The sequence below is a fragment of the Gopherus evgoodei genome, chromosome 8, assembly GCF_007399415.2.
Source record: "Gopherus evgoodei ecotype Sinaloan lineage chromosome 8, rGopEvg1_v1.p, whole genome shotgun sequence".
NCBI lineage: Eukaryota > Metazoa > Chordata > Testudines > Testudinidae > Gopherus > Gopherus evgoodei.
Window position 1 is genome coordinate 54,387,784 of NC_044329.1, and position 21,935 is coordinate 54,409,718.

Sequence of the window (21,935 nt, forward strand, 5' to 3'; positions counted from 1 at the left end):
CTGTGCCTATTGTTGTAGGGCCTCAGTCTACTAGAGCTGTACAAGCATTTCTTGTTTGTGTTAAACATGTTGCTATTGGAGAAATTTGCAAGCTTGCTACTTGGAAGTGAGTACATACATACATGTTCTCAGTGTAGCTTTGAAGGGTGATGCCAAATTTGGCAGAGCATTGCCTCAGTCATTATTTAATTAGTTCTTCAAGTGATTTGCTCATGTGTATTCCACAGTAGGTGTGCGTGCTTGCCACGTGCACGGATGTTGGAAGTTTTTCCCCTAGCAGTACTCGTATGGGAGCGCCCCTAGCAACTCCTGGAGTGGTTCCTCCATGATGCGGTATAAGGGGCGCTGCATGCTCTCCCCACCCTCAGTTTCTTCTTGCCGCCAGTGAAGGTGCTTTGGAAATGCTTTGCTCCAGCTTTGCTGTAGCTTGTCCCCAGAACTCTTGTTTGTTCAGTGTATGTGACCTGTAGTTAGTACCCGATTAGTTCTAGTTTAATTTAGCTAGCGTACCCGGGCTGGGGCATGCCCCGTGGCCCAGGTTTTAAGTGGTGTGACACTTGTAGGTGCCCGATGCCAGTGAGTAATCTGCATGCAGACTGTTTACGCTGTTTGGGTGAAACTCATCTCGGCAATCGCTGTAAGATTTGCAAGTCGTTTAAGCCTTGGACCGAGAGAGAGAGAGAGAGACATTAGGCTCCAGACTATCTTCATTGAGTTGGCATTGACCCCAACTCCGACACGCCACTCCGAGTCGCCACCAGACACCATGATGTTGGTGCCCAGTGACCCCCCGACACCATCTACTTGTCGGCACCACTCCTCGTCCGTGGGGCACGCCAAGAAGGCTAAGAAGAGGCCTTCTCTTCCGCGGCATCGGAGTAAATCTGGGACGAAGACTAGACCCGTATTGGGAAGTCCTTGTTCCCCATCAGCCTCTAGGCCTCCGTCTCAAGTTGAGCTGAATAGCCCGGTCCAGTCGGAGCAGGCTTTCCCGGATGTCCGGAGACCCTGCAGGCGGCCCGGGACATCATGTCCCTGCCAGTACCAGGGGTGCCACCAATGTTGGCCCCACGCTCCAGAGGCAAGCTGTTGCTGGGATCTCTGCAGTCGCCCTCAGTCGAGGGAACATTCCCTTCGCCATTTGCCGCTCAGTGACTGTTCCGTGCGTAGTCCACATAGGTCGCCATTGACACCCCCCTGGTTGTCTGGCTGGGTTCCATCCAACCAAGACTCCAGGCACTGCTCCACCTTGAGGAGTGAACGTTAATGGGACCGAGGCAGATGCCGCTGAAGGTCCTCATCTTGGAGGGGCTATCATAGCCAGTCGCAACACAAACGTTAACACCATTCGCGTTCATTGTCTCGCTCCTGGATCCTGCCACAGCACTGCTCCCACAGTCCCAGGAGTAGTTCGCCAGTGAGTCACCATCTCGGATCCGTCCGTCGGAGCTGATTGCCAAGCAGCTGTTACAAACGGTATCAGTCCTCCACGTCAAGGTCGCGGTCTCGGGGTCAGCACTGCTCCTCTCAGTCCAGGGACAGTGTAAGGTTGTAGGTCAGCCCGGCTTACCTTCGTAGCCATCCATTGATGGGCCAGACCAGCCAGGCTCCCCTCGTGCCACAGTAGGTGCAGTGGCACTGGGCCCCGTGGCCAGGCCAATGGTACCGATGAGCACTGTGGCCCCCGACGCAGCCCCTGGTGGGGGTTTGCTTGGTATCTGGAGCCTCAGAAGGGCCATTGGCCTCTCTCTCCTAGCCTCCAAGGAAGGAGTCGGTGGGACGTACATCCTTGACACTGTGCCTGGAGACTGACCAGGTGGTGGACCCTCCAGTGCTGGTGGACATGCAAAGTACGGTGCTGGCCTCCTCGCCCTCCCACGATGAGGCGATTACGGCCCCTGCTCCCTCCGTCCTGCAGGAGGACTCTTAAGGCTCACCAAGAACTATTAAAAAGGGTGGCATCAAGCCACCTCCTCCAGGAAGAGGAGGTGGAGGAGCCCTCGGACTCCTTGTTTAATGTACTGACCCCCTCAGTACCGGGCAGGGTGACCTTGCCTCTCCACGAAGGGGTGGCGAAAATTTCAAATGCCCTGTAGCAAACACCAGCCTTATTGGCCCCCATCTCTAAGAGAGTGGAACGCAAATATTTTGTGCCCACTAAGGGGCATGAATACCTATACACCCACTCTGCTCCTAACTGCCTGGTGGTCGAGTCATTCAACCATAGGGAGCAGCAGGGCCAATCAGCCCCTGCTCCAAAAAACAAAGATTCAAGGTGGCTGGACTCATTTGGAGGGAAAATTTATTCATTCTCAAGCTTCCAGTTACAGGTAACAGACCATCAGGCTCTCCTGGGCCGGTATAAGTTCAACTTGTGGGGCTCTTTGCCCAAGTTCGAGGACTTGGGCAAAGAGCTGGTGGCGGAGGGTACAGCAGCCGCCAGGGCAACCATGCAGGCAGTGTCCAATGCAATGGAGAAGGCTGCACGGTCCATGGCCTCCACGGTGTCCGTGAGAAGGGTGTTGCGGCTCTTGCTCTCTGTGCTGTCCAGTGAGGCACAGACCTTGCAGGACCTCCCATTTGACGGCAAAGCTCTGTTTGTGGACCAAACAGATATAAAACTGCATGGCCTGAAAGACTCCCTCACAACACTTCAGACTCTGGGCCTCTCTGTTCTGGCTCCGGCTAAGCCTAAGTTTAAGCCACAGCAGGCTCCTGCCCAGACCACCCACTCTAAATACGAGCTCACTTATAAAAAGTCGTGGGACTATAAGACACGCCTACAGAGGCAGTCTTGGCCTGCCCCCCTGCCTGGGTCCTCCAAGGGGGCAAACAGGCAGGGAAACAGCAGTTTTGATGGGATGCCTGGGGTGCCCTGCCAGTTCTCATCAGGGATCCACCCACAGTAAAGCTTCCCTTCTCCAACCGTTTGGTGCTTTCCTCCAGGAGTGGTCGTGGCTGACCTTGGACCGATGAGTTCTCAGCACCATCTCCCAGGGTTTTACAGTTTACCTCCACCCTGCCCAAGCACCCCCGACCCCTGTCCCTACTGGGGGACTCTTCTCATGAGGCTCTGCTTGAGTAGGAGGTAGGTGGCTCCTTGGCCTAGGAGTGGTGGAAGTGGTGCCAGTGGAGTTCAAACACAAGGTGTACTACTCCCGCTATTCCCTTATCCCGAAGGCCTGCAAGGCCTGAACCAGTACATGGTGAAGCTCAAGTTCCACATGGTCTCCCTGGCCTCCATCATTCCCTCCCTGGATCTGGGGACTGGTACGCCACCCTCGATCTGCAGGACACATACTTCCACATCCGTATATTTGAGGGGCATAGATGCTTCCTCTGTTTCACGGTTGGGCAGGAGAACTACCAATTTACGGTCCTTCTATTTGGCCTGTCCACTGCCCCCAGGATATTTACAAAGTGTATGTTGGTGGTAGCGGCCTACCTCAGGCACTGGGGGGTCCAGATCTTCCCCTATCTGGATGACTGGCTGGTCAAGGGCAGCTCCTGGTCGCAGGCGTGGGATCATGTGGCGCTCCTTCTGTCCATGTGAGCCACTTTGGGCCTGTTGGCAAATGACACCAAGTCCACACTAGTCCCGGTACAACACATAGTTTATTGGGGCGGTCCTGATGCCAGGACAGCCAGAGCCTCCCTCCCTCAGGACAGGTTTGAGACCCTGAAAGGGCTCATCGACACAGTCACGAGGTTTCCAGTGACGACAGCCAGAGCGTGCCTCCAGCTCTTGGGTCACATGTCGGCATGCACGTATGTGGTCCACCATGCCAGACTCAGGATGAGGCCCCTCCAGCTCTGGTTGGCCTCGGCATTCTCCCAGGCCAAAGTTAGGATGGACAAAGTCCTCACTGTGGCGAACCGGTGATTGCCTCCCTACAATGGTGTTCCTCTCCGGGAAACCTGCTCCAGGGGGTCCCGTTCACAGGCAGGCCACTGTCGATGGAACTGGTGTCTGATAAATCAGACCCGGGGTGGGGAGCCTATGTGGGGGATGTTCATACCCAAGATCTGTGGTCTGCGCAGGACCTGGCCCTCCACATACATGTCAAGGAACTCAGGGTGGTGTGGCTGGCGAGCATGGCCTTCTGGTTGCATGTGGAGGGCCGGGTGGTCAGGGTTTTCACAGACAACATGGCCTCGACGTTTTACATCAATAGGCAAGGCGGGGCCCGATCCTCGGCCAGGAAGCCCTCAGGCTATGGGACTTCTGTATAGCCATGACATTTGCCTACAGGCCTACCACCTTCCGGGCTCCTGGAACTTGTGGGTGGATCGCTTGATTTAGGGACTTCTCCTCTCAACATGAGTGGTCTCTTCACCCAGAGATGGTGTATAGACTTTTCCATGGGTGGAGAACTCCCCAGGTTGACCTGTTTGCAATTTGGCAGAACCATCGCTGTCCCCAATTCTGCTGTGGGTGGGGGCTGTGATGGAGTGCTATCTCTGATGCCTTCCAGCTGTCCTGATCAGCCCAGTTTCTCTATGCCTTCCTCCCATTCCCACTGATAGGCAAGGTCCTGAAAAGATAAAGATGGACAAGGCCCGGGTCCTACTGATTGCCCCAGCATGGCCCAGACAGCATTGGTATGGGACCCTCATGGGCCTGGCGGTTGCCCTGCCACTGCCATCCCGCCCGGACTTGCTCTCCCAGGACCAGCGCCGCTGCCTCCACTCCAACCTAGCAGCACTCCACCTCACGACGTGGCTACTCAATGGTAAGGCCGGGAGGAGAGAACGTGCTCAGAGGGGGTTCAGTGCGTCCTTTTGGAAAGCAAGCAACCCTCCACGCGATAAGCCTACTTGGCAAAGTGGTCTCGGTTCTCCCGATGGGCGGATGAGTGGGGCATCTTCCCCTGTGGCTGCCCTGATCCAGCTCATTTTGGACTACTTCCTTCACCTTAGGGCCCAGGGCCTGGTGCCCTTGTCCGTCAAGGTACACTTGGTGGCCATATCAGCCTTCCACCCACTGGTGCAGGGCCACACGGTATTCTCCCATGCTTTGACTGGCCGATTCCTTTAGGGATTGGATCGTCCCTTCCAGTACGTCAGGCCCCCAGTCCTACAATGGGACCTGAACCTGGTGCCACTGGCCCTCCTCATGGGCCCTCTGTTTGAGCCGCTAGCTACATGCTCCTGGTCGAACCTCTTGTGGAAGCTAGCCTTCCTGATGGCAATCATGTCAGCTAGACTGGTCTCAGAACTCAGGCCCCTGTCCTGCGAGCCCCCTGTACATGGTGTTCCATAAGGATAAGGTCCAGCTCTGTCCACATCCTTCATTCCTCCTGGAAGTGGTCTCCGCCTACCACATGGGTCAGAACATTTTCCTAACGGTCCTCTGCCTCAAGCTCTATGCGTCCAGTGAGGAGTGCCACCTCCACACGCTGGATGTGTGATGGGCTCTGGCTTTCCACCTGGAGCGGACAAAACTGTTCAGAAAGTCCTTGCAGCTGTTCATTGCCTTGTCCAAACGCATGAAGGGTCAGCTGATCTACGGTCAGCTGATCTCCAACTGGATCACATTATGTATCCATACCTGTTATGACCTAGTGGGAATCCCCGGCCATCAATTGTGAGCACACTCGACTAGAGCGCATGGCCCATGTTCCCATCCAGGACATTTGTAGGGCTGATACGTGGTCTTCAGTTCACACTTTCACCTCACATTATGTGATAGTCTCCCAAACCATATCAAGAATTTATGAACTCTTACCCACCTCCAACAGATATAGCTTGGAATCACCTACTGTGGAATACATATGAGCAATCACTAGAAGAAGAAAAGAGTTATCTTTTCCATAACTGGTGTTCTTTGAGATGTGTTGCTCATGTCTATTCCACATCCTGACCTCCTTCCCTTCTGTCGGAGTTGTGTGGCAAGAAGGAACTGAGGGTGGGGGGAGAGCACAGCTCCCCTTATATCACGCCATGGAGATGCCACTCCAGGGACCACTGGGGCACTCCCCGACAGGTACTGCAAGGGGGAAAACTTCCAACACCAGTGCACGTGGCGAGCATGCACGCCTACTGTGGAATAAACATGAGCAACACATCTCAAAGAACACCAGTTACGGAAAAAGTAACTGTCTTTTCTCTGATCCTGCATCCTGAGCTTTCAGCACTATTTGTCAAACTACACATAAGTAGGGCTGCTTGGAGAAATGAAGGTTATTTGTAACTTGAGTTCTTCAAGTTTACTATGCATATTCATACTTCTTCTCAGAGTCCTATTGTGGTTCCGCTGGCTTAGTGGTGGAAGGAACTGAGGCAGTAGTGGGTGCAGTGCCTCATTATATAGCTTCACCCTCAGATCATTTGGAAATGGTAAGAAGGAGGTTAGGAGGGGATGCCCATTCGTTCTAACAGGCACTGCTTGGTGAACATTCTACCATTAAACACCACCAAGCAACTCAATACCCATAAGTACCCATGTAAGGGGTGTCTCATCCCCTGTGATCCAGTCCCAGCATCTGGCAGTCAGAGGTTTAGGATCACTCAGTAGTTGTCCTGTGCTATTCATTCCCTCTGAAGCATCTGGCAGTGGCCACTGTCAGAAGGCAGGATACTAGGCTTAGATGGACCATTGGTCTGTTGCAATGTGGGCATTCTTACATTATGTTCTTAAGTAGCCTTCATCTCTTGCTTGAATAAATAGATCAGATGTTTTTATTTAAAGATAAACTGAAATGTTTTCAAACACTTGTATTTTAAAAACTTTAAAAATCCAAAATTGATGATAAAATGTATGACCTAAAAATGACACATTCATTTTAAAAATAAGATATAAAATGAAAGGATTTTTTACTAGTCAGTCATAGATTGAAGAATTTATGTGGTGTCATTAACTGTTATAGGAAAAAAATAGACTTTTTAAGCAGATCAAGGATCTGTATTTCATATCCAGGTCTAGTAATGCCTGCAACTTTAAGTGGAAATATAGAACTCCAAGGGCCTGAACTCAGGTCTTGACAAGTAAGTGAAGAGGAAGAGCTTGCAACACTGCTGATTTAAAATGCATTTATTTGTAACGTTTCACTGTGCTTGTGTATCCTGCTAGAGGTTAAAGATCTCAAACAAGGGGCCAGGTAGTGCTGGAAGTCAGCGGTATATTCACCCGGCACTTTTCTGCTGTTCCTATCAGAGTCTGTAGCATATTTATTTTGTTTCCTTTTTCAAGTTCTGTACCCTTACGACTGTGAAGAAAATATACTGAATGTAAACTAATGCAGTAGTGTCTTACTGAGTCTGGAGACAAGCAAATAAAATGTTACTTGTCTCAATATTAGCTATTATATTGTGAGTGAGATAATATCTTTTACTGGACCATCTTGTGTTGGTGAGAGAGACAAGCTTTCGAGCCACACAGAGCTCTTGCACTGTATGTTATATAGTTGAACATTTTTAGCAGAAAAATTCAGGTACTGTGAATAGAGCTTGAGTTAGAGTACATTTACATTTTTCAGACTCAGTTTTAAAAGGAAATACAGGACAAAGCATTTCAATTCACCTTTAATTATTTTTGTTTCAAAATTCCTCTTCTGGTTTATTTATTACAAAGCTGCTATTTAATTGGGAATAATGTTCTTTATTACCAACTTAAAAAAAAAATCCAAACCTAATCTAGTTTTTAGTTTGCAGTGTAGCATTGGTTTCTCCCTGGTTATGACATGTTACCAAAACAAATACTGTATGTCTTTTAAATACGTCAGTGCCAGCAGAGGTATGCAGAATGGAGGTAGGTGTGGAGAGTATAATTTTATAATTGGTATATTTGAATTGTATACAAAGAAAGCTAGCTGTTTGTTCTGATTTGAGCTGATGTGGTTTTCATACTGAGCATACTAGAATTTTGAAACCATGGAAGAAACTGTAATGTACATTGGCTTAAGTCATTTTGCTAAATGTGATCTGTCTAACAGATTACATATTTTCCAAGTTTTGTTGATTTAAGGTTTACAGTGGTCTTTCAATCGCATGAAATTAGTCCTGTTTTTTCTTTTCCTTCTAATTATGTTGTATATTTTAATTACATCTTGTATTTTGTGTCTCAGGATAGAATTTGAAGATCTAAAAGATTTTATTTCCATAGTAGGGATGATTGATTTTTCCAATTCATTTCACTTTTTAGGACCAGGTTCTGCCCTCAGATAGGCATAGGCTACTGCTATTGAAACTGATGGAATTTTAACATGCTTATCTGAGGACAGGCTTTTGTACTTTATGTTTGAATGGAGAACATATTATCAGTGTTTCTTTACTTTCGCCAGAGTTCACATTTAAAACAAGATACAGTCATAAATACTAGACACATTCTAAATAATAAGAGGAAGTTATTCTTAGGTGCACACGTGCACATACTTTAAGAACACACACAGTAGAAGAAAAAGCACAGCTTTATAACAAAGCAAATTATTTTTCCACATTATGAGTTTTTCATCTTGTTATACACATCTGAACAGCTTTGTCGTTGTTAAAAGAAGTGAAAAATCTTTTAGGGAATATCTATGTGGGGAAATAACTCACAGAACCATCCTGGTATAATTCTCCATGTGGACATGCTTATTCCAGAATAAGAGTGGCTTTGGGGGAGAGGGCTTATTTTGTGTTGCTTTCAAAATGACATATAAACTAAACCAAAAAAACCACTCTTATCCTGGAATAACCATGTCTACACGGGCAGTTATACTGGTATAATTATATTCGTATTGTTCTCCTGGTAAGTTTCTCCATGTAGGCAAGCTGTTGTTCAGCAAGTGCCTCTACTTTGGACTGTATAACTGGATTACTTAAATCTCTGTCCACTAGAATCCAGTAAAAATACAATGTTATATTTTGTGTGTCAGATCACTATAGTGGCACAACAGAATTATGTTTAGCATTTCTACTCAAAATACTCCTTAGGACAAAGAGAAGGCTATTTTCAAGATAGGCTAAAATCTTCAGGTGTGTGTTAAAATAAATATTTTTTTTTCAGCAGGGAAACTTGACAATTGTTTTTAAAATTAAAAATTGAAAGAAAATCTCTCGGCAGAAGAGGATTTTAAAGATTATCATGCCATATATTATGAAAATTTAGCAAAAACATCAATGAAATCCTCTTTTTTCTTTCTTAAAGCTATTCAGATTCAAAAGTCACTGTGTTCCTGGTAGCCAGAAGTTTTGGCTTTTGTTTGCAAGTACATTACCTACATGTAACTTTTTAACAAGCAGAAATACTAGACATGAGCATTGCGCATGTTTAGAAATTCCCTGCAGAACTGATATTGAAAACATTTTGCACTTGGCAGTAGGTAAGCTCTGAGAAGTTTTGGTTCATTAATCACTATATACCTCTCACGGACCAGATTAATAGCAGCACATCTGAGGAACAGCAAATTAAAACCAGTTATTGCTGTCAGAATAAACTTGGTAACAGTTATGTAATTTTTGGCAGACGCTACATGTTCCAAAAGGTCCAAAATATTCTGACTATAAATACTGATATTCCACTGATTTATTTAAAATAAACACTTCAGAGCAAAAAACTAGCGCTTAGGGTCCAAAAACATATAGCTTTATATTCCTCCAGAATTATTGACTCAGCTGTTGAAAGATTTTAGGAACTGTTCTAAAATGTGTGTAGCAAAGACCTTAAGTAACTAAATGTGTCAGTAGTGAAGACTACTTTCAAAAACACAAAATGTAGATTTTCCAATGACATTCCGCTTTCTTGGTTACACCCCATAGCATATTGTAATGGGAGCCAGAGGAGGGTTAGAAAAAGTAGTTATTTACCTTTTAAAGAATTTGAACAGGTTGTCAAGAATGTCTAAGACTTTTGTTTTATGCCATAGTTATTTTTCCCCCATCACTTTTTTTGCCACACTTAAATTTCCCTTTAGTTTTTTTTCTGGGGTTTCTTAATCTGCAGGTGATTCCTGAGGATTATACAAATAGTTACTTTATATCTTTTCCATTGTTCTAGATGGTTTAATATATTTTTGTATTTATCCATCTTGAAAAATGCATAGGGAGAGATGAAAGGTGTAAACTTTGTTTAAATTGTTGATATTTTTTAATTCTGCTTTTTTCTTCAGTCCTAATAACTAGATTTCAAATTTAACCATTTTGATTTTTCAAATATTAAAAACCTTAAATGTTTCTCCGTTTAGCATGAATGCAGTTGTAAATTAGGATTCACAATATTATTTATGAAACACTTCATGGGCTTTGCACTTTAACCAGTCATTCAGTAATTAACTTTCATTCTCTTACATTTTAGTCCTCTAGTTTTGTGGATGCATTGGGAACACACTAGTAGCCAAATGTACATACAGCTATCCTTTATTACACATAGTTAAAGCTTTTAAAGGAAAGGAAAAGATGAGTATTTGGCCATGAGATCAAACAGCTTGATTGTCTGTCAATTTACAGGTTTTAATGTTATTTTAAACTGATATATGACTAATATCATTCTTGTTTGTTTGTACAACTGGAATAATTGTTTGTTAATAGAGAAAATGCAAATAGTAGTCTTAGATAGAAAATCCCCTAATAAAACATATTATTTGGACTGATGCGTATTAGTAGCTGTTTGAATTGTTGACTATGCTGGCCTGTTTTCTTCTAAAGTGGTTTTACTTGGATATCCATTTTCTAGCTCTAGTAGTGCTCGCTACCAGTACACTCTGAAGTTGGGTGAAATCCTGGCTCTACTGAAGTCAGTGGGAACTTTGCCATTAACTTCGGGGCCAGGGTGTTACCCATTATGTTCAAGATATTCTAACTGCATATACTAAATAATTTCCTTTATGCTATCTGCTGGTTTTCTATAACTATATATGTGCACTAAGTCATTAAGCTAACGTAAAATAAAATGTACAGATACTGTAGAATAAAAATTTGACTAGAAAGTATTTCAAAACAACTCAAATGAATTGGTTCATGCTGTCATGATTTTCCCCTATGTTAAACTTTTCCAGTGTCCGTAGAGTTTTTTAATGATTATTATCAGATGCTACAGAAATTAGTTTAATGTTTGAGAGTTGTCAAATAACTCTTAGGATAGTATTCTATACATAAATGTATCAATCTCATGCAGAAATGTGCATATATATACAACATCCATATGCAGACTTGCTTGCAAATAATTTACCTATGGATTTGCAATTAAGCTAAAATAGAAAACTTACCAAAAACAAATGTTGCTGTTGCTTTTTGCTTCTGCAGTAGATTGAAAATCCAGAAGTCAACTTGTTTTTTTTCTTCTTTGTGTTACCAGTGTTATTGTTAATCTGTAGTTCTAGTGAAAACTTTTTTTTCTTGCCCTGTTAGATCCAAACTGTATTAAGAAATTGGTCGTCTTCCTGCAGATTTAATAGAATAAAAAAAATCAATCCAACTAAATCTCTCTAAGAAACATAACTGAAGTTCCAGTGTATTCTATTCCAGAAAAAGGGATAGTAGTGTGTTTGAAGCTGCTGTGTCTTACTATCACATGCAGAAATGCACTAACTAGCTACAGCTGACCCAGATTCCATATGCGGTACGCTTGGACAGTTTTCCTTTTCTTAAACAAACACGCACTAGACTTAGCCGTTCAGCCCACCTCTGATGTCACTATGAACTCACTGAAGAGCAAACAAAACTCCTTAGGGTTTCCTGTCATTGCCTTTATGAAAGGGCAGGCGAAGGCTGAAGAGCTATGGACAAGGAAAGATTGTTTGTTGGTTAGAGGGAGGGCACTATATGGAAACAGTCTGTGCAAGAGTTCAGCAGGCAATTACAAAACTAATATTTTATTTCACAGCCTAAAGATGCCTTTCAAGTTGTTACAGTACTGGGCTTCATTTAGAAGAAAGATTCTTTCAGACTGATGAACTCAATTTGAGTTCCCAGGAATAAAAGAGGCAGACTGACTGGGTACAACAGGAAAAATGAACCATTTATAGTCTAGAAGAATGTTGAACAGAATGTCACATTCAATTCTTGAAGTTCACTTAATAAGAAACAGTTTTAGCTGTTACACTCACAAAGAATCTGATACATGTGGAAAATGTTAGAGCTATGTTTGGTGTTGGATTGGGTATTAGAATATTTGATGCCATCTGATTAGTATTAAAAGAAGCAGAAGCCACATGTATTACGTGCTTTTAAGAAATGAAGGATACCATCGTCCGCTTTTAATTCTGTCACTTGACAGTTTGTGTACAGGAGTTGATTCAGTTTGGGATTTTGTTTAGTGTAGTTGTCAATTTTGTCAGAAATGACTAATTAAATAAATTTTTTGGTTTATTTTTTCTTTTAAAATTGTTTTAGATTTGATAAATAGGTTTAAGGATCTTGTATTTTGCAGAGGAGCTCTCTAGAAAGGTACTCTTAATTGTGCTAAAGATAAAAAAGCTGTCACTTAACTTTAAGCAAGAAATAGTTGTTTAGATATCTCCTTCCAGAAATAATCTGTTCACTAATCCATAAATTTATAACAAATACTACACTTTTCTTCCTCATGAATCTCTGCTGTTTGAACCAGTAAACATTTCTCATGGTATAATTCCCCACTCTGAACCTTAGCGTCCAAAAGATGGGGTACTAGCATGAATTCCTCTAAGCTCAATTACCAGCTTAGTACTTGTAGCGCTGCCACCAACCAGGAATTCCAGTGCCTGGTACACTCTGGTCCCCCCAAAACCTTGCCCGGGGACCCCCAAGGCCCAGTCCCTCTGGATCTTAACACAAGGAAAGTAAACCCTTTCTCTCACCGTTGCCTCTCCCAGGCTTCCCCTCCCTGGGTTACCCTGGAAGATCACTGTGATTCAAACTCCTTGAATCTTAAAACAGAGAGGAAAATTTACCTTCCTCCCTTCCTTCTCTCTCCCCCTTCCAGACTCTCCCTGAGAGAGAAAGTAATCCTAACACAGAGAGAAATTAACCTCTCTCTCACCCTTCCCTCCTTTTTCCCCACCAGTTCCCTGGTGGATTCAGACCCAGTCCCCTGGGGTCTTACCAGAATAAAAAAACAATCAGGTTCTTAAACAAGAAAAGCTTTTAATTAAAGAAAATTTTTACTGTTTTTTCTATCTTTGTACATTTAAGATGGAATATGTTACAGGGTCTTTCAGCTATAGACACTGGGAATACCCTCCCAACCTAAGTATACAAGTACAAATTAAAACCCTTTCAGCAAAATACAAATTTGAACTCCTTCCAGCCAAATACACATTTGCAAATAAAGAAAACAAACATAAACCTAACTCGTCTTATCACCTAGTACTTACTATTTTGAATCTATAAGAACCTGTATCAGGGAGATTGGAGAGAAACCTGATTGCACGTCTGGTCACTCTCAGAACCCAGAGAGAACATTTAACCAAAAACTAACAGCACACACAAAATCTTCCCTCCCTCAAGATTTGAAAGTATCCTGCCCCCTGATTGGTCCTCTGGTCAGGTGACAGCCAGGCTCACTGAACTTGTTAACCCTTTACAGTCAAAAGAGACATGAAGTACTCCTGTTCTATTAACCTTTAACTATCTGTTTGTGACAACATTATTCACCCTTCTTTCTATTTTAGATAGTACAATGTTCAGATCAGGGACTTTTATTGACTATCTCTGGACTACTGCCTAGTACAATGGGATCCAACATGGTTACAGCCTTTAGGTAACACCACAATATAAATATTAAATAATAATCACTGATCATTATTTATTTATCATTTAGTAAATTAATATTCTAGTATTAGCAGAATAAAAAATCCTGAATTAAAAATTAGATGAAAATAAAATTAAACTCTATATCAGATTCTATTTAATAACTTTCTATGAACTTTTTGTCACCTTTCAGCCAGAAGACTTTTAACTTGCTTCTGTGTGCATGCAGACTGTGTTTGTATATTAATATTGGAGCAATGCCCAGAGGCCCCACTCAGGACTAAGAGCTTCACTGTGTTAGGAGCTGTACAAACACAATCACTGCTCCAACGAAGTGTGTTTTTAAATGTTCTTCCACCTGTAAAGCCAAACATTTTTGGATTACTCTGACTCTAATTATACAGGTCTCAGAAAAAAGAAAAACATAACTAATTTTAGAAGTCCCATAAGTATTACCTAAAATAGCAGGGGGATGGGTTGTACAAAGTATTGAATTTAAGGTTGGCTATATTGAGGCCTTCCAGGGCTAGAAGTAAGTGCTTTGTCTCATTAGAAAACTGAGATTTTCCCCATTCCAAGGGTAAGCTATGAAGTTTTCCTCACCCTGCAGGGTCATGTTATATTGGGCCTTTTAACAGTTACAGGACTGAATATTGCCTGTCCTGCACTTCAGACTGTATCTTGGGGGATGAAAAGAAATCATTTCTATAACAGGTTGTTTTTAAGTGGTAGCAGCACCAAGCTGCTCTGAAATTTACAGTGTTACATGAAAGTCGGATTAGCGAGCAGAATGTAGGCAAAGCAGTCACATTTTCTTATGATATGGATGTCTCCTGGCGGGAGAGGGTGAAGTATGTGTGTGCATCCCTACAGTGAAATGTGCAGATCATGAGAAGCTCTTACCAGATGCTGAAACAGCAGTAGATGTATGTCATGGTATAATTCCCCACTCTGAACCTTAGCATCCAAAAGATGGGGTACCAGCATGAATTCCTCTAAGCTTAATTACCAGCTTAGAACTTGTAGCGCTGCCACCACCTAGGAATTCCAGTGCCTGGTACACTTTGGTCCCCCCAAAACCTTGCCCGGGGACCCCCAAGACCCAGTCCCTCTGGATCTTAACACAAGGAAAGTAAACTCTTTCCCCCACCGTTGCCTCTCCCAGGCTTCCCCTCCATGGGTTACCCTGGAAGGTCACTGTGATTCAAACTCCTTGAATCTTAAACAGAGAGGAAAATTCACCTTCCCCCCCTCCTTCTCAATCCCCCTCCCAGACTCTCCCTGAGAGAGAAAGTAATCCTAACACAGAGAGAAATTAACCTTTCTCTCCCCCTTCCCTCCTTTCTTCCCACCAATTCCCTGGTGAATCCAGACCCCGTTCCCTGGGGTCTCACACCAAAAAACAAAAAACAATCAGGTTCTTAAACAAGAAAAGCTTTTAATTAAAGAAAGAAAAAATAGTACAAATTATCTTTGTAAATTTAAAATGGAATAGGTACAGGGTCTTTCAGCTATAGACACTGGGAATACCCTCCCAGCCTAAGTATACAAGTACAAATTAAAATCCTTTCAGCAAAATACAAATTTGAACTCCTTCCAGCCAAATACATATTTGCAAATAAAGAAAACAAACATAAACCTAACTCGTCTTATCACCTAGTACTTACTATTTTGAATCTATAATAACCTGTATCAGGGAGATTGGAGAGAAACCTGATTGCACATCTGGTCACTCTCAGAACCCAGAGAGAACAACAACCAAAAACTAACAGCACACACAAAAACTTTCCCTCCCTCAAGATTTGAAAGTATCCTGTCCCGTGATTGGTCCTCTGGTCAGGTGACAGCCAGGCTCACTGAACTTGTTAACCCTTTACAGTCAAAAGAGACATGAAGTACTCCTGTTCTATTAACCCTTAACTATCTGTTTATGACAGTGTAGAAGTAGTAAATAGAAGACATAAAGTTCCAACCAAGAGAAGAGATCTATGCAACCAGTGTGGTAGAAGAGCAGTTGAAACAAAAGCATTTTCTACTGCAGAATCCAAAATGAGGGAATTGGAGAGAAATGTCTTCAAACTTATCAGAAATAAAGACTTTTTTTCTTTTTTCCCATAGTTGTGCACAGTTTTGCTTACTGGTTTTTAGTGGGAAAAGGCATTAGGGATATTTATGATATATAGCAACCAGCTCTTAAATCATAAATAAAAAATGTCAAAATGTCAAGGGGATAAAACCCATGCATAATCATCATGCCCTTACCCTAGACAGATGTTTGATATTACATCTATTCCTGATAGAGAAAAACTCAAGGTTCTACCTTTTCAGCACTTTTGAATTCTTGTGTAACAAATAAGCTATTAGTGAAATGAATTTAAAAATTGTATGGCTATGTTGGGGCATGTATATATTAGAATGAAATTCACCCATCCCCACACATAGCATGACCCTTTGCATTGATAAGTCAGCAAGCCTTGTGATGGAGATGAAATTCAGTAGCCTTTTTTCCACTCCTTATAGTCCATTCCTCACTCACCTTATTTGTAGATAGTGAGGCCCCCTCTTCCAACATGCAAGGGGATTAAAGGAAATGTGATGCAAGTGTCATGTTGGTGAGAGAGAATAGTGTTGCATTTGTTGCAGCTATAAATGGTCAGGATTGGGACAAGGCTTTGGAAGTGGAAATGGAGAGGAATACATGGACTTTAATGTCTTCTTTTACTGCTTTTTTTCCCCTCTTCCACACACTAATGCTACTGTTAAATCCTGCTAGCTTTAACTCCAAAGTTGTGAGCCTTTGGGACAGAGAATAACGAAGTTGCCAGTGGTGAAGGAAAAAGATGGAAGCTTTAAAGATGAGACTTGGAATTAAGACACTAAATACTCAAAATCATTAAAGATCCTATAGAGCTTTTACAAAGTGTGGGGGAGAGGCAGGGGTCCTGGAACAGTTTGTATAGTGGAGGTGCTGAGAGCCATTGAAGCAAACTATAAACCCTGTATATGATGGAAACCACTTCAAGCCCAGAGTTGTGGCAGCCCACCCCATCAGCCCTAGTTCCATCACCTGTGGGGAAAGGATGTTAATCCAAGTGTCCTAATCAGATTTCAATTTGCATATACTCTTTGTCTAGCAAACGCTTTCCCGTTGCTGCAATTTGATAAGTTTTTGTTCATTTTGCTGGCATAGAAGGGGAGATTTTTCTGTTGGTCTGTTTCAACACAGCTGCGTTGGAGGAATTAAATATTCATAGATTCTAAGGCCAGAAGCTAATCGTCTAGTCGGATAACTGTATACAAGAGGCATAGAACTTCCTTCAAATAATTCCTGTTTTAACTAGATAATATCTTTTAGAAAAACATCCAATCTTGGTTTCATAAATGCTGGTGATGAAGAATCACCGCAACCTTTGGTAAAGTGTTCCAATGGTTAGTTAATGTCCTCTGATAAAAACTTACACCTTATTAGATTGTATCACATTGAAAATGTTTAACAAAGTTCATGTTTTTGAACCTTCTGTGTTGAATACCACTATAGGCTTGTCAGGGGAATGATGATTAATTGTTGGGATTACAGAAGCTGAGACCTGGCATAGTTGCACATAGTTTGATACTTACTTACTTTGAAGATTCTGAAATGTTAATATGCTTCCACTGTCAAAGACTAAGAGTCAGATTGTGCCTGGTCCCTGTATAATATACAAGGAAAGCTTCCAAACTTCCATTGTGCCTGGCCTCTGTGGAGAGAACAGAGGTGAAAGTAAGCTGGTACGGCGTACCAGACCAAACCGGCTTCCCCAGGCTGATGCTTTAAAGGGCCTGGGGCTCCCTGCAGCGGCCGAAGCCCTGGACCCTTTAAATTGCCTCCGGAGCCCCTCTGCCGCTACCCTGGGACTCAGGTGTCGAGGCTTGGACGGCGTTTTAAAGGGCCCGGGGCTCCTGCCGCTGTGGGGAATCCTGTAAAGCGCTGCCGGAGCCCTGCCGCTGCTACCTCGGGGCTCGGGTGGCCAGAGCCCCAGGATAGGGGTAGTGGTGGCAGGGCTCCGGCAGCACTTTAAAGGGCTCCCTGCAGTGGCAGGAGCCCCGGGCCCTTTAAATCGCTCCTTAGCTCCAGGGCTTCCAGCTGCCTCTGCAGCTGGTAGCTCGGGGGGTTATTTAAAGGCCCTGGGGCTCCCAGCCACAGATGGAGCCCTGGGGCCTTTAAATCTTGATTTAAAGGCCCCACCTCTTCCCGTTGAGGCCGGGCCCCCACTCAGGATTCCAGCATACCGATAAATCCTATAAGTTACTTTCACCCCAGGGGAGAATGCAAGTCCTTACACTCAATAAGCACAAAGATTTCACTGGGCTAGTACTGCTGCTGGAGCTGTTCACTGCAAAAAGGGCTGAGAAAGGAGTGAGGCAAAACCACTGGACAAGTGATGAAGGGGAGTACTGCTCCAAGGGGTGGCACAGCATTTCCAAGCAATATTATTTGTGCCTCCTTGAGGCACAAACCAGCAAAGAGCTCTTGCAGGCACAGGGCTTTTTCTCCATTGCTCCTGGAGCAAGACAAAGATTAAATGCCACAATGGATACTTATACACATTAGTAAGTGTGAGCAGAAGTACATTCAAATTCAATTAATTGCTTTTTCTTTTAAATTTGAAACATTAAATAAAGGAAATACTCTAATCTTATTCATTCAGGTATTTATCTCTCCGACTTGACGTATATTGACTCCGCATACCCATCTACAGGGAGCATTCTGGAAAGCGAGCAGAGATCAAATTTAATGAACAACATACTTAGAATTATCTCAGATTTTCAGCAGTCCTGTGAATATGGTAATCTAGCTCATTTATTACTTTTGCAGTATTACTGAGGGCAACTGATAAAATAAAAATGTTCATCTTCTACTATGCTGTTATTTAATAAGTCTTAACTAATTAATGTACCATTCCCATCTATAACCATAAATCCTATTAAAACCAAGTTCTGGAATTGTTGGGTTATCCTGTCCTGTTAGCAGGCAGGGATAGAATGAGACTTATTTATCTTCTACTTATCGCTTCTGTATTTTCAAAATACGTGCTGTGAAGATGTTCACATCTGGCCTTCCTTGGGTGCAGGGGAGGTCAGCCCAGGCATGGTAATGGATGAGGGGGAACAAAAAACTGCAAAACAGTGGTGAGGGATCATTGTAATCTATGGCCCCAACTAAAGACAATAAGAGAAATATCTGCTTGTATACAAATGTTTTCAAGAAACTCCCTTTGTCTAACGATGAATGACATAGTGATAACTAATATATTGCCTCTTCTCTAGATATTCCTCTGTTGCCTCATGTCCAAAAATACTTGAACTCAGTTCAATACATAGAAGAGCTACAAAAGTTTGTGGAAGATGACAATTACAAGTAAGTATAAAATTCTACAACTGACTAGATAACCTTTTCTTTTTCCTTTTAAAAAAGTGAGTTTTATGTAACAGAAACCTTGAATACAATAATGAGCAGGCAAGACATCCTGCGTTCATACAGGTAAATAAATGTAACCTCAACGTTGCCACTCTCTTACTTCCATAAGTCTGTCTCTCTCTCTCACTCTCTCTCTCTCTTTACTATAAGGAGACTGAGAAGAAACTGGAGTTAAAAAAATAAGCAGCAGTAGTCGTGACTTAAATTTTTCCTTTAAACATTTTATTTTGTTATTGTTTGAGGGATAGATATATAAGAAGATTAAACATTAAAGTTGGAAAAAATCCAGTATAGTATCTTTACTCTGCTGTAAAACTGCAAAATGCTGTTGAAGGCAGAAGGTAAACAAACTGATCAGAGTAGAGATTTTTTTTCATTACTCTATTTCAGTAATTTTAGGTGGTGTAACAATAGAAAGAATTAAATGCAGAGTGGAATATGTTTTTTTATTTGGAAAATCCTTTAAGCATAATAGAAGGGATACAGAAGTAGACAATGAAAATAAGAGGCACGGAGAGACTTGCATATGAGAAGAGTGTGGAAAGATGGAACTGTTTGGAGAGGAGATATAAGGTAATAAAGATATATAAAGTAATGAATGGTATAGTGAAGGTAAACTAGGCACTCCTGTTTACACTTTTTCATATAAGAACTAAGGGATATCTGATAAAGAAATACATTTACATTTGATAAAAAGAAATTACATTTTATACGACGCTTAATTAACGTGTGTAACTCATTTGCCACAAGATATAATTGACTCCAAGTCCTTAGCAGAATTCCAAAAAGAACTACATGTACCTAGGTAACTATAGAACATCCATAGGTTTATGAGAGAGATTAAAAATTATAAGAGACATAAATCCTTATGCTTCAGTGCATAAGCCAATCATTGGTGGTAGCTAGAAAGAAAATTCCATGGAATTCCAAGGAAGCTATTCTATAATTGTTCATTAGAGATTCTTGCACCTTCTTGTGAACCATCTGGCACTGACCACAGTCAGAGATTAGATATTGGACTAGAAGATATAGTGAATTGGTCCAAAGTAGCGATTCCTATGTTCATTTTATGGAATAGGCAAAGTCAGTGGAGTCATGTGGTTTAACTGAATGAGGAATATGATTTTAGCAGTGCATATGCCTTTGTATACTGAGAAAATTGTGGAGATGATAACTTTAGTCTCTTCAAGGTGAAAGGAGATGGCCATTACTACTTTGAGAAAACCAACTGATACTTAATTCTTGTAGCATTTTCTTTCTCTTCAAAGGAAAACTAGCCCTTTTCTCTGACAGGTAAAGAGTCAGAAAGGTAACTATCTGCAGTTAAGATAGTTACTTAAAAATAAGTCTCAGAAGAAAAAGTACTTAAACAGTTTCCTTTTTCATGAAGCTGTATTGAAATGGTAATTTTAAAATGGTAACAATATTGTATAAATTATTCCTGTGGCTAACAAACCTTTAAACTTTTATTTTCTAAAAAGTTCTTCCTAAGTTCGTTAATTTAAAAATGGTCAATTCATCGAAATATTCAGCAAAAAGCAGACTGCAGCTTTCCAATAGTATTGAAGATGTCATGGAAAATAAACAGGTTGAATTATTAACCCAGTCAATATGATTATATATTGTATCAAAAATCTACAGAAGGATATTTCATTTGTTTTTAAAATAGTAGAGCACTTTTCACTAGTGGTGTTTAGCCCTTCATATAACATATGAACAAGGGGTCATCCAGTGAAATTAATAGGTAGCAGTTTAAAACAGACACGTGGAAGTACTTCTTCCCACAACGTTCAGTTGACCTGTGGAACTCATTGCCAAGGGATGTTGAGGGCCAAAAATATATCTGATTCAAAAAAAAGAATTAGATAAGTTCATGGAAGATAGGTCTCTCAATGGCTATTAGCCAAGATGGTCAGGGATGCAACTCCATGCTTGGAGTGTGTCTACACCTCTAACTACTGGAAGCTGGAACTAGAAGATCGGGTGGATCACTTGATAAATTTGTTGTCTTCTGTTCACTTCCTCTGAAGCATCTGCCACTGGCCCCTGTCAGAAGACAGGGTACTGGGCTAGATGGATCATTGATCTGACCCAATGTGGCCATTCTTATGTTCTTATTGGTTAAAACTTATAGGGCAGGGTTTCTCAAACTGGGTGTTGCGAGGGTATTACATGGGGTGGTCACAAGTGTCAAGCTCCATCCCAAACCCCACTTTGCCTCCAGCATTTATAATGATGTTAAATATATAAAAAAATGTTCTTAATGTATAAGGAGGGAGTCACACTCAGAGACATGCTATGTGAAAGGAGTCACCAGTAAAAAAAATAAATAAATAAAAATAAAATTGAGACACTATTATAGGGGTTTCAGAACAAATAAAAACAGGAGATAATAAATGGTTTTGCCTACTGTGACTTCTGCATATGCCTTTTTATTTTCATCACTGCTGTGGAAAGCAGAACATCAAAGTACAATAAATATAAACTTGGGTTAAGTAAAAGAAAAAAAGTGGGTTGGTTGTTGCCCCCTTTTAATTGCTACGTAAGTGATTTGCATATCTGAAATTTCTCTTATGTATATAGTCTCTCTTACACTTGTGATGGCAAAACATCTTGCAACATAAGCCAACAAATATTTTAGCTTTCAAAGCTTTACATTAAAACACTTCAGGTTCCTGATAAATTAACACTTTAACTTCTATTCCTTTTTTAATGCAGGCTTTCATTAAAGATAGAGCCAGGAACCAGCACCCCTCGTTCTGCTGCTTCCAGAGAAGATTTAGTAGGTAAATGCTTACTTACCAGAAGACATCAAAATCTGAAATCCATT

General features: G+C 42.1%; 2 protein-coding genes across 7 annotated transcripts in view; one reads left to right on the top strand and one right to left on the bottom strand.

Moving 5' to 3' along the window:
• ANGPTL1 (angiopoietin like 1) overlaps positions 1-11,520 on the bottom strand; it is a 44,436-nt gene extending 32,916 nt beyond the window's left edge. Inside the window, 1 exon segment of the mRNA XM_030571860.1 lies at positions 11,187-11,520. The gene's annotated coding sequence lies outside the window, so the exon portion shown is untranslated.
• Positions 1-21,935, top strand: part of RALGPS2 (Ral GEF with PH domain and SH3 binding motif 2) — a 281,794-nt gene that overhangs the window by 182,247 nt on the left and 77,612 nt on the right. For all 6 annotated transcript variants that reach the window (XM_030571858.1, XM_030571857.1, XM_030571855.1 and 3 more), the window contains 3 exons: positions 18,336-18,473; positions 18,955-19,045; positions 21,824-21,891. In XM_030571858.1, the coding sequence (XP_030427718.1) occupies positions 18,336-18,473; positions 18,955-19,045; positions 21,824-21,891 (297 nt within the window). The remainder of the gene's footprint in view (positions 1-18,335; positions 18,474-18,954; positions 19,046-21,823; positions 21,892-21,935) is intronic.